This window comes from Jatropha curcas, chromosome 10 (assembly GCF_041381405.1).
Source record: "Jatropha curcas cultivar XTBG-Jc1 chromosome 10, XTBG_Jcur_1.0, whole genome shotgun sequence".
NCBI classification, from domain to species: Eukaryota; Viridiplantae; Streptophyta; class Magnoliopsida; order Malpighiales; family Euphorbiaceae; genus Jatropha; species Jatropha curcas.
Window position 1 is genome coordinate 26,363,835 of NC_143160.1, and position 11,094 is coordinate 26,374,928.

General features: G+C 36.3%; 1 protein-coding gene across 1 annotated transcript; it reads right to left on the reverse strand.

Moving 5' to 3' along the window:
• LOC105648006 (AP-5 complex subunit beta-like protein) lies at window positions 1-6,503 on the reverse strand. Its single transcript, XM_012234251.4, has 3 exons — window positions 4,974-6,503; window positions 1,947-2,386; window positions 1-1,821 (listed from the first exon to the last, which is right to left on the reverse strand). The coding sequence occupies exons 1-3, from the start codon at window positions 6,405-6,407 to the stop codon at window positions 327-329; spliced, it is 3,369 nt and encodes a 1,122-aa protein (XP_012089641.1). The 5' UTR covers window positions 6,408-6,503; the 3' UTR covers window positions 1-326.
• Window positions 6,504-11,094: the final 4,591 nt, after the last annotated feature.

The window sequence follows — 11,094 nt, forward strand, 5'->3', positions numbered from 1 at the left end:
TGACAACAATTAATCAATAAATACATAACTGATACAATGAATTAGCTTTACACAAACTAGAAACTTGGACGTTTCTGCTACAGAAATGAAAATGGAAGGCCATAAAAAACAAAAAGGGTATCTTAAAATTTTGATACATTGAAAGAATACAACAAAAAGCAACTCACTTGCAGAGGCATTTACACAACAGTTTATTTGTCGGGTGTTAAAAAAAATTACCCTCCTTTTTGTTAAAATAATCTGGGGAAAGAATAAGAACCAATTGGCAATTAACTTACAGAAGCAGCAAAAGAGGTCATCTGGATGAGACTTCATCCTCTGTAAGATCACCTTTCTGTCAAAAATAAAGCCTCCAAATAACCATCGACATAAGCTAAGCATGGCCAATGATCAGTCCTAATTCGAACCAACGTTGATAGATCAGAGACTTCCATTTGGAAAAGAAGATGGAACCTTGGTGGAAGAAATATCAACACGAGAAAGCAACCCATGATTCTTTTGTAGCCATTTACCTGAGTTTCTCTATCATATTCATCATTGAAGTATGTCAGATGAAGTGGACCCTTATTGAACTCGGTAGTAACTAAGGCAGTGCTATCGACCAAAGAATCTGATGCAGCAGCTTTCCATACAATGTCTTTGATGATTCCCCTATCCTTCACCATGTTCACAAGCTGTTCTCCGATCACACAAACCACAAAGGGTGTCAAATACTTCTCAATGGCACAAATCAGAGAGTCTGCAGGAACCTCAAGAAGCTTGACAGATCGGGTACCATTGATTGCTGCAGCACCTTTCCCTCCTTTTAATGGGAACGTCTCACGTCCAATGTTGGTGGAAGCACCGCATGCCTCCCAAAGAGCATCAAATAATCCTGAATAATATGCTGACATGGCATCTTCTGAGATGTCAGACGGGACAATAGCCTTGTGAAACATGTCTTCTATACCTACTGTGATACTTTGAAGCTGACCACGGATTATCTGGCCATTTTCCACATTTGTTTCAATGAAAACATCAACCAAACCAGGAGTAGGTTCCCGTGGTTCTAGATCAACTGTAACGCGAGCTTTATAGTTTTCCTCTTCTTCAAAATAATTTTCCACAGGAACAATGTCTAGTGAAACTTCTGGGCTGGAGATGTGATCTTTCTTGGTGGCTTCACCAAGAAGGAAAGGTATGTGATATGGTGGGATGGACCCATATGGTGCTGATGATGAAAATTTTAGCACAGTTGCATATAAAGCAGGAAGCGCATCTATTCCATCTAACCGACTGGTTGGAGAGCTATTCCCGCATAACTGATTGAAAGAGTCAGATTCAAACTTCAAACTGCAGGATATGCTAACCTTGAGCCCTGTCATGTGCCTAAAATCAGGAATACACGAGAAGTGCCTCCTTAATACGCCTAAGATCTGTGAAACCTTTGAATCCATTACACGTAATGGCTCCTGTAATGGAGTAGTTCTTTCATTTCTTGAGGTTGCTAGAAAATTAGTACCAACTTCTAGCTCCCTTAAATCAACCTGTGGTTCACTATCCATAATGCTTTCCAGATAACTAGGTTTACTGGAACTAATATCCAAAGGCGACAAGGACAGTGACCAGGATTGCTTAACAAGCAAAGGCAACATACGCTCCAGATGAATGCAGGATGAGATGCTCCTAGATTTCTTGAAATTCTGATGATGTCGAGGAGATAGAACATTGAAGAAAGAGCTTGAATTTGTAGATGGTGAAATTCCAAGGAATTGCTCCCCAAAGTTTAGTATGCCTTTAAGCTTCATTCCGGGTATACAGATTAGCATCCGCATGTAGATCCTATGCATTACCACAGTTAGTGAAGAAAGTGAGAAGCAACAGCTACTAACAAGTATAAAAGGAAAGGAACTAAATGCACACATAAAAGAGGGAAAAAAATGCTGAAGGGCATTTCTTTAAGTCACCTGGCATTGTCTCGAACCTCCAAATCAGGGAAGTAAAGACAAGTAAATGCAAGAAGGTGAGATAACCCAAGGAACAATCTAGAGCTATGGTGGTGCATCAGCATAGTTCGGCAAATGCCAAGGACTTTACTTCCCTGCGACCATGACTTCAGCCCTGTATTGGGCCCGTGTTTCTTAACAAGGAAAACCATAAACTTGGTAAGTAGGTCTACCAATCTCTGAGGAGGTATTGCCTCATTTTCGGCTATTCTGTCAAATATTGGGAAGTAAGAAACCAATTTATAATCTATTTTGACTTTTAGAAGCAAATACTCATCAAGCATCTGAAGCAGGCGTTCTCCCAACCACCGATGCTTTTCGCAGCCTAATAAACGCTCAATGAAAGAAATGACAACAGGAACCAGCCTTACAAAATCCAATGTCATCCCCACCAACATCCCCTGGACAAGTGAAACTGGGAGCATCAATGATATAGAAGTACAATTGGGAACATCAGCATTATTTGCTTCATGTCTAGCCACTCAAAAAGTATAGAAGACAAAAAATAAATAAAAAAGAAAAGGTTTCTTGAAGCCAAGTAATTTACAGGTGGAACTCAAACAAAGACACTAGCATACATCCAGCCACAAAATAAAAGAGATTAGGGATGGGGAAATAGAAAAATAAATAAAATTTGATATATGTCAAAATTGTCATAAATTAAAATGGCAAGGACTAGGTCACAAGAAGAAAGAATGTCTTTAAATCAATCTAGTTGATCCACCTGTGATTCAGGCCCAGTTTGTTAGACGTAAAACACCAAGACCTGATATGAACTCCATGAGTCAAAAAAATAGTTTTGATGGTCTGATATTATTTATTTAGAAGGCACATGCAGCAAAACAAACTTCCAACTCTTTCTCTTTCCCCCACACTTTTCAAGCTTGGATTCTTTTCTGCCTGCCAGTTCTCTCTGACTAAGCCGATACTTTCAGTTGTCTTTTTGCACGGTATATTCTATTTCTCATGCTATATAATGGGTGATATCAACACCTCTCTCCCTCTAGCTTAGTACAATATTGAAATGATCTATATGAATGAATAAATAAATAAAACAAACTATAGGATAAATATTAGGAAGTAATTTTTATAATAATACAACAGCAATAGCCACATACAGAATCCTATGGAGAATAGGTGAAAAATATCCTTATAGAAAAGCCTCTCTAAGAAAGAAAAACAAGGATCTGAACTTTACATTGTATTTTGAAAGAAAACCTGAAAATTTAGGTAAAAATCCAAGATTACTTTGCAATATTCTACGTTCCATGAGGGGACATCCAATTAGTAAGAAACAAATAACTGGAAGAGGCCAATATTAATGATAATCTTATTATTGCTTGCAAGAGTTTTCCTAATGGAGTACACATGTATTACATGTGAAATGAAAGAGCTAGGACATAAACATGTTATTACTCAATCGAACTGACGATTAGTCTCACAGTTTGCTAAATGGGTCCATTCCAACCTATTTTGGGACTAAACTTCGTAAGAGCTTTTCTGAAAAACTAAAAGAATTTCACCTCAATTTATGAACAAATTACAAATCATAACCGTAATTGCCTAATGGAACCTTCAGCCTTGAAAGCATATCTTTTAAAAAAAATGCACATTTGACCAAATTCTTCAGTCAAAATTGCTTCTAGTCACAAAAAACAAACTGCTCAAAGAATGCCAAGTATTTTACTTCTTTTTGTGACTGAAAATTTAAAATTTAAAATTCAACAGCAGAACCAAAACAACTAATGCTACAAAATGCCAACATTTTGCTACAGAAAATATGTAGAGGATTGACCCCAACCAGGCATTATCAAGTATTGAATAAATAGCACACTTCACGATGCAAGAGCTAAACTAGGAATTTCAGCATGTTCAAAAGTTACCATTCATGTTATTGTGGCACATGATTATTCAAAGTAGTGTAAATTTTCAAATTAGGGTTATTTTTATATTTCAATTAAGTTGAATTTTGTGTCGAATAGTCAAGTTTTTTTCTATTAGGATTTAAAGTTAAGATCTTATTCTCAAGGGATTGTATGCTTATAAATAAAGCTGTAATGCTTAGATTTAAAGTAACTTTCAGATATTTGAGAAATAATAAAAATCAGTTCAAGACATTTGCCTTTCCTGGTTGCATAACCAGAAGTTCAAGCCTATTTTAGTTTTGGCCTTTTTATCCTCTCTTTCAATGTTCTGCTGTCAAATATGACCTAATTTAGAATTAGATCCTATTTTGCTATGTCAAATCATGGTAGAATATTACTGAAACTGTTCCAGAATGGAAAACCTCAAGTCATATAGAAATACTCATCGGTTCTGTACTTCAAAGGCAGCATTATGATCCACTAGAGCTTTACAATTCTTAACAAACAGCGAGGTGAATTAAGAGACAAGGGAAAAATAGAAAAGAATAAATGTGTGGACATCAAAATATGTAGACACTTTTTCCTCCCCAACTTTTAAGATTTCAATGTCCTCAACATTACATAATCAGAACAAATTCTCCTTCCAAACTAGCCTCAGGCAAAAACTGTATGTTTCAAAAATATTACTATTTTGACTTTGGAATGCTCAAAGCCAAAATTAGTACGAACTGTTAAGAGGAAGACAATTCCCTGGATGATTTATAAGGTACCTTTTTATTTTAACTCGTTATTCACAACAACACTATCACCTGACATATTTGCAGTTGTGGAATCTCATATAATCTGTGTTTTCGAAGGTGACACACATATCCAACTTATAAATTATTGTTTTAATCTATAAAAATTGTACCAATACTTTGTCTAATAGCATCTCAATACTTCTTTAGACCAAAGTCCAAATGCTAAAGAGCTTTCGGTTACATAAAAGAAAGACAAGTCAAAACAAGAAATAGCTTTCTAATAAGCTTCTTAATCCCCCAATATCTATGTTCATAGTGAAAAGCAAATAAATGAGCAGAATAAAGCAATGCAGACCAATTAATTGTCAGCAGAAAAAAAATACCTGTAGAGTACGAAAGATTACAGAGTTCATGAGGGTTCTAGTAGTAGAAGAATCAGTGTCAGAATGAGATGAAGAACCTATCAAAAATTTATGGAAGGCACGGAATGCAACAGCAGTTTCAGTGCTCCAAGGAGGTAACCATTTGAAAGCTGAAACAGAAACTAGACCGTCTGCAAAAAGCTTGACAACAGAATTAGCAGCACTGCCCTCCTCACCAGAACCACCTTCTATTTTCAAACTATCAAGATATATGGAACAAAAAGCACGCAAATCAAGCTTCAATGCTTTCAAAGCAAGTGAATCAAACACAGCTGGATAGAATCTCAAACAAATATCAGCAACCGATTTATATTTCTTATCTTCTCCACTCAATATCAGTTTGCTTATAAAACCCAACAACCAATGAAGAGCTAGCAATCTGAAAACCAAATAATGTTGTGTTTCCTTAGAAATCAACATTAATCGCCTTACGATCTCTCCCTCTTGGCCATCAAACGTATCCAGAAAATGGGAGTACATGACTAAAACAATATGGCACAAAAATGGATCAAATGAATAAATCAACCCAAAAAACTGCACTTTCAACATGGAACCTTGCAGTTCCAAAGCCACAGCCAGTGGCATTATCATTTGCAAGAACTCCACCATACCACATGGGGTCAAAACCTGCCGCGTATCTAACAAAAACGCCAAAGCCCTTCTCAACTCTTTACCATTCACACCCGCAATCTCCTTACTGTTAAACATCCATTGAGGCAAATTAAATGGAACCAAAGGCACCGAAGTATTCAGAATAGAGACATTCAACTTACGATTAACAATATTATAGACAACCATAGTAAACAACAACATGTAAGACTGACAAGCATGAGTTCTCTCGCTTTGACACAAACTCCATAGATGGCCAGCAACACCCGAAAGCAGACAAGGATAGCACTTCTCTATCTCGCGTAGACACTCACAAGCGATAGCTCGTGTCTGTCGATCAAGGCCGTGGTTAGGACGATGAATAACAGTGAGAAGCAGCTCAACCAAACCCTCAGTGAACCGCGCGTGGAATTTATTGAGCGCGTCGATGGAAATGAAAATGGAAGTGGTAGAGACCATGAACTGCTCTTTGAAGAGAAAAGTAATAGCGATCCCATCGAGAGGAGCTTGAACAACAGCACGGAGAGCGTCGAGGAGACGGTCCAATTGGGATTCATCAGTGAAAAATGTATCGGAGAATTCTTCGAGGAAGATAAGGAGAGGGATTTTGAGAGGGAAGTCTTTTTTAAGGAGAGATGAGAGGGCGTGGTCGAGGAGAGAAGGGAGGGAGTGAGTGGCCGCCGTCCATTTGTGGAGGCGAGCACCGCCTTGCTGAAAGTCGTCGATTAGAGACTCCCAGTCTTGGGAAAAAAGCGGTGGCTTCAGTGGCGGTGGTTTATCTGTCATGGCTTGGGAATACAATTGCCGGAGGAATTGGGCATGTAAATAGTGAAGATCCGATCACCTAATGGTTTTTATCTGAAATTCAAAAGTACTTCAATTTCAATTTCAATTTTTATAAATATAAATTATGATTCCTTATTAAAGACATTAAAATTACTCGTCTGGGAGAAAAAAAAAAAAAGTGATTAACTATTTACTCCATTTCTATATAAAATTCACTCGTATATTTCTCGTAAAAATTTTAGAGAAGGCCACACTTTGTATAGGACGCTGTGCCCTTAAAATTAAAGATTCTGATAACACTATAAAGTTTTAATGTGGCCAAATATATTAATTGTCGCCTAAATTTTTATCAAAAAGCTCCGTGGCCCATTTTAAAAATTTAAAAATGATTTTGTAGAGAAAAAATTAATTCGTGAATTCCACATTAAGATAGAAAAATCAGTTATAGGTGGCAAGTTATTTAACACATTAGCTCTAATGTGTTTATTTTTTTTTAAAAAAAAAAAAAGAAAAAGAAAAACGGTGTTCTCTGCTCAACATCCCCTGGTTTCATCTCATCCTCATTTGCTTTTCTCTCTATCTATCATGCTTTTATTTAATTTATTTTATTAGTCATTTTTTAAATTATCCCATAAAATATAAAATCATATTTTTTTTCTTAATTTTTCTTGTTTCAGATTTTATATTTTTATTTATCCATATAGAAGATCATAGCATGTAGATGATTAACTTGATTCTCTTTATTTATTTATTTTTTTTTTTGGCAGGAACAGTATTAGATGGTTGCAACTTTTGCAGAAATCAACCCAGTGAGAAAGAAAGCAGAAACCCACAATCAAAACCTGCAGATTTATAACCCTTTCAGTTCTTTTCCAATACCCAAGAAATTTTTTTTTTTTTTAAAGAAAAAATTTGGAAAATTTGGTTTGCTATGAAGTTGAGTTGAAAAAACAATTTACCCATCTTCACGTTTCACATATGATCTTTAGCTTCATTTTGTTCTCTTTTGTTTAGGTCTGTAACTTTTTGTTTTAAATTGCTGAAGTTTTTAACTGGAAAAAGTTATACAATTAGAAAACCATTTTAATCTCCTCATTCTATAGTACGATGAAAAAAAAAAAATTGCTAACAAGGTTCATCTCAAGTAGAAGAAGATGAAGAAGAGAGAGAAATGAATATTAGTAAAGCTTAAAAAAAGTATTTTAATTAATTTAACATTAAAAATATAAATTTAAAAATGGGAGAGAGAATTTAAAGTTAAAAAGAAAAACTTAAAAAAAAAAAAATACCATGTTGGATACTTAAATACATTTTACTCTCTTTTCTAGCACGTGCATTTTCAATTAGTTTTCCAACATGACAAGGTGTGTAATTGACAAGGAGAGTGAAGTTTAAAGTATGTAATTGATGAAAAAAAATGAAATTTAAGGAGCTAAAAGATTAAATCTTAAGTATAGGGTGCTACCAGACTTTTTTATAAAAGTTCACGGGGCAATTTATATATTCGACCGTTTTTATACTAATAATATTCCCTCTTCTCTTTATATAAAGAAACTTTCCAATTTGTGTGTTTCTTTTATATAGAGAATTTTACTTTGAATAGAAACTTTGAAAAATGTCAGATGGAAAGTCTAAAATGCCCTTATATGAGCCATCTTATCCGTGTAAAAATTGTTCACTGAACGAGAAAGTGACAGGTAAAAAAAAGTAATGGCATTTATTAAAAAGTCTAAAATGCACTTATATGAGCCTTGTTATCAATAACTATTTTCTGAGGATTTTTAATAGTGTGCTCGACTTTATGAATGCAAGCACAAATATAAGTGACAGTTTGTGTAATTATCTATAATATGAATGCACAATTGGAAGGCTGCAACTTAGTTTTAAAAGACCTTTTTATATTGATATTACACCTTGTAAATGTGTTCACGAATTTTATTAACTCCAACTAACTTAATGTAATTTTGTAATTTAACTAAGCATTAATGAAAATTTTGTGCTTATGTTCTTAAATAAAACGTGAGCGATACAGACTTAAATTGACTTCACAGATATGCTAAATATGGCCGCAACTTTTTCAAACTACACGAATTTAGGTTATCTTGTTGCAACTTAGAAAAAAGCATGTTGCTTATAGAATTTTTTATATGATCAGGTATTCCTATTTTTGTGTTGTCTGCAATAACATTTTGAGATAGACTCATTTCAAGAACAACTATAACGCTTTGTTCTTCATCAAATAAAAAGTACAAATTTGGCAGTTGGAAAGTTGTGGCCATATCTTGAGAATGTGCGGACGAGTAGATTGAAATATCATTGAGATAAAATAAAAATGGTGGATTCATGATGTAACAATTATTGTTGCCCTCTTTCCACTGCCATTTTTTTTTGAAATGTCTATGAATGTAATTACATTTTCATCTACTTCAAATTTATATGTAAGCATATTGTAAAAGTTAAGGAGACAATGAGAGTAATAAAATTAAGGCTCTATATTTTCATTATATTTGTGTGAATATATTTGAAAAGCTCAAGAATGATGTAAATGGAAATTAAAAATTTCAAACGGAAAGTTATAATTTTGGAAAGTTTGAACTTTTAAGAGTTTAATGCATTAACTCACCTCTTCCCTCCATTTTTGACTGTAAATCTTGTAATTGATGCTTCATTGGGAGTCTCATTATATAAGTTAGTTCTCTCTCAACTAACAGACCAATTAATATTGTTTAGGTAAATGAGGCATAAAGTAGAAAAAATATTCAGTTAAACTGCCATCTTAATCCATGTGCAAAATCAGTTTTCTCCATACAAAGAGAATAGAGGGAGTAACATTTTTTTAGGATGTTTTGATTTAATATGCAAATTATTGATTTGAGATATGGATAGTATAATTTTAACTATCCAATAAATGTCAAATCGATCTAATTTTACAAGTTGATATTTGAAGTGTTTTTAGTGAGTGGCCTGAAACCATGCGGATTAAGGAGGCAATTAGAGTTCTTATAGTGCCTCTTTATATGTATATATAATCAACTAAGTCGATGGAAGGAAGATACTAGGCTATTCTCCAAGATTCTAGAGAGTTCTAGAAAGCATAAAACTAAGGAAGAAGCCTAGAAGCCTTTGGGACGTGCTAGCAAAACCTAGAGAGTGATAGAATGATCTGGGGAGATCTAGGGAGTTCTACTATAATCTAGGGCCATCTTGAGGGTTGGAGGATCATCTGGAGAATTCTAGAGAATTCTGGCACCTGTGGAGGCAAGGCAAGCTCGAAGGAAACCACTCTAGCATAATCTGGGTCTTACTAGAGAAGCCTAGTGTCACGGAGATAGGTTTTTAGCTTGCCTACCCGTGCGGCACTTAGTCGCCTTTGGGTGCTAGGACGAGCTAAGTAAGCCTTATAGTTGTGTTGGAGCAAAAACGAGAGTTAAATAGAGAAGAGAACACAAGAGAGCTTATAAGAACACTCAAATGCTTTGTATTGCTTGTATGAGCTTGGATGATTTACAAGTGAAGTGAGGGGTGGTATTTATAGCCACTTCCACCTCCTCAATGGACGGCTAGGATTTAATCTATTCAAATCAACGGTCTAGATTACATGGATAATTCTAGAATAATGTAGACATTACATGAAATATCTATTGAGTAGAATAATGTGGAGAATTCTAGAAAACGGGCTCAAGTGTGGCAGCCCAATTGGCACCCTTCTAAGTCTTGCCTATAAATTGTGAGGCTGCCTTTGCATTCTTGCTAGCTTCTTGTGCAGGGCGTAACACCCTCCCCCACTCAATCTCGCGACGTCCTCGTCGCGTCTTGAGCCTCGAATTCTTTTATCTTGTCTTTGAATTGCCAAAGAGTATCCTCATGCTCCCAGCTAGCTTCGAACTCGGGCAAGTTCTTCCACTTGACTAGATACTCGCGATAGGCTGGCACTCTACGTCGCCGCACCACTCGTGAGTTTAGTATGCTGTCAACCTCCTTGTTAAATTCGGTAACAATAGCAGTTGGCGCTCTAGTAGACTCGCCCCTACTTGGGTCCTCATCATCCGCATGATAAGGTTTCAGTATGCTAACATGGAAGACATCATGAATCTTCAACTTGGGCGGCAGTTCAACTCGATAGGCGGCCTTCCCTATTCGTTTGATGATAGGGAATGGTCCCTCGTACCTCCTTGCTAACCCTTTGTGCAGCTTGCGCATCGCCTTAAATTGGTTAGGAAGGAGTTTGATTAGCACCTTGTCTCCCTCGGCATACTCTCTTGGGCGCCGCTTGATGTCAGCCCATTTCTTCATCAGTCGAGCAGCCTTGTCGAGACAAGCACGAGTCTCATCAGCCTCTTCATGCCATTCTCTCGCAAACTTGTGAGCTGCTGGATTGGTGCCGGCATAAGAAGCTGCGATGGCATTAGGAGTGAGGGGCTGCTGTCCCATAATGATCTCAAAGGGACTTTTGCCTGTGGATTCACTCCTTTGGAGGTTATAAGAGAATTGGGCAATATCAAGCAACTTAGCCCAATCTCGCTGATGGGCACTAACATAGTGTCGGAGATACAGCTCCAATAATGCATTGACATGTTCTGTTTACCCATCACTTTGGGGATGGAAGCTGGTTGAGAAGTTCAAGTCTGTCCCCATCAGCTTGAACAATTCTCGCCAAAACTTGCCTGTGAAGCAGGGGTCTCGGTCG

What these genes read in the sequence shown, in the direction of transcription:
- LOC105648006 (XM_012234251.4), bottom strand. Translation starts at nt 6,407, where the DNA reads ATGACAGATAAACCACCGCCACTGAAGCCACCGCTTTTTTCCCAAGAC. An exon ending in TAATCTTTCGTACTCTACAG is followed by an intron (nt 2,387 to 4,973) that starts GTATTTTTTTTC and finishes TCACTTGTCCAG; the next exon opens with GGGATGTTGGTGGGGATGAC. An exon ending in GAGGTTCGAGACAATGCCAG is followed by an intron (nt 1,822 to 1,946) that starts GTGACTTAAAGA and finishes GGTAATGCATAG; the next exon opens with GATCTACATGCGGATGCTAA.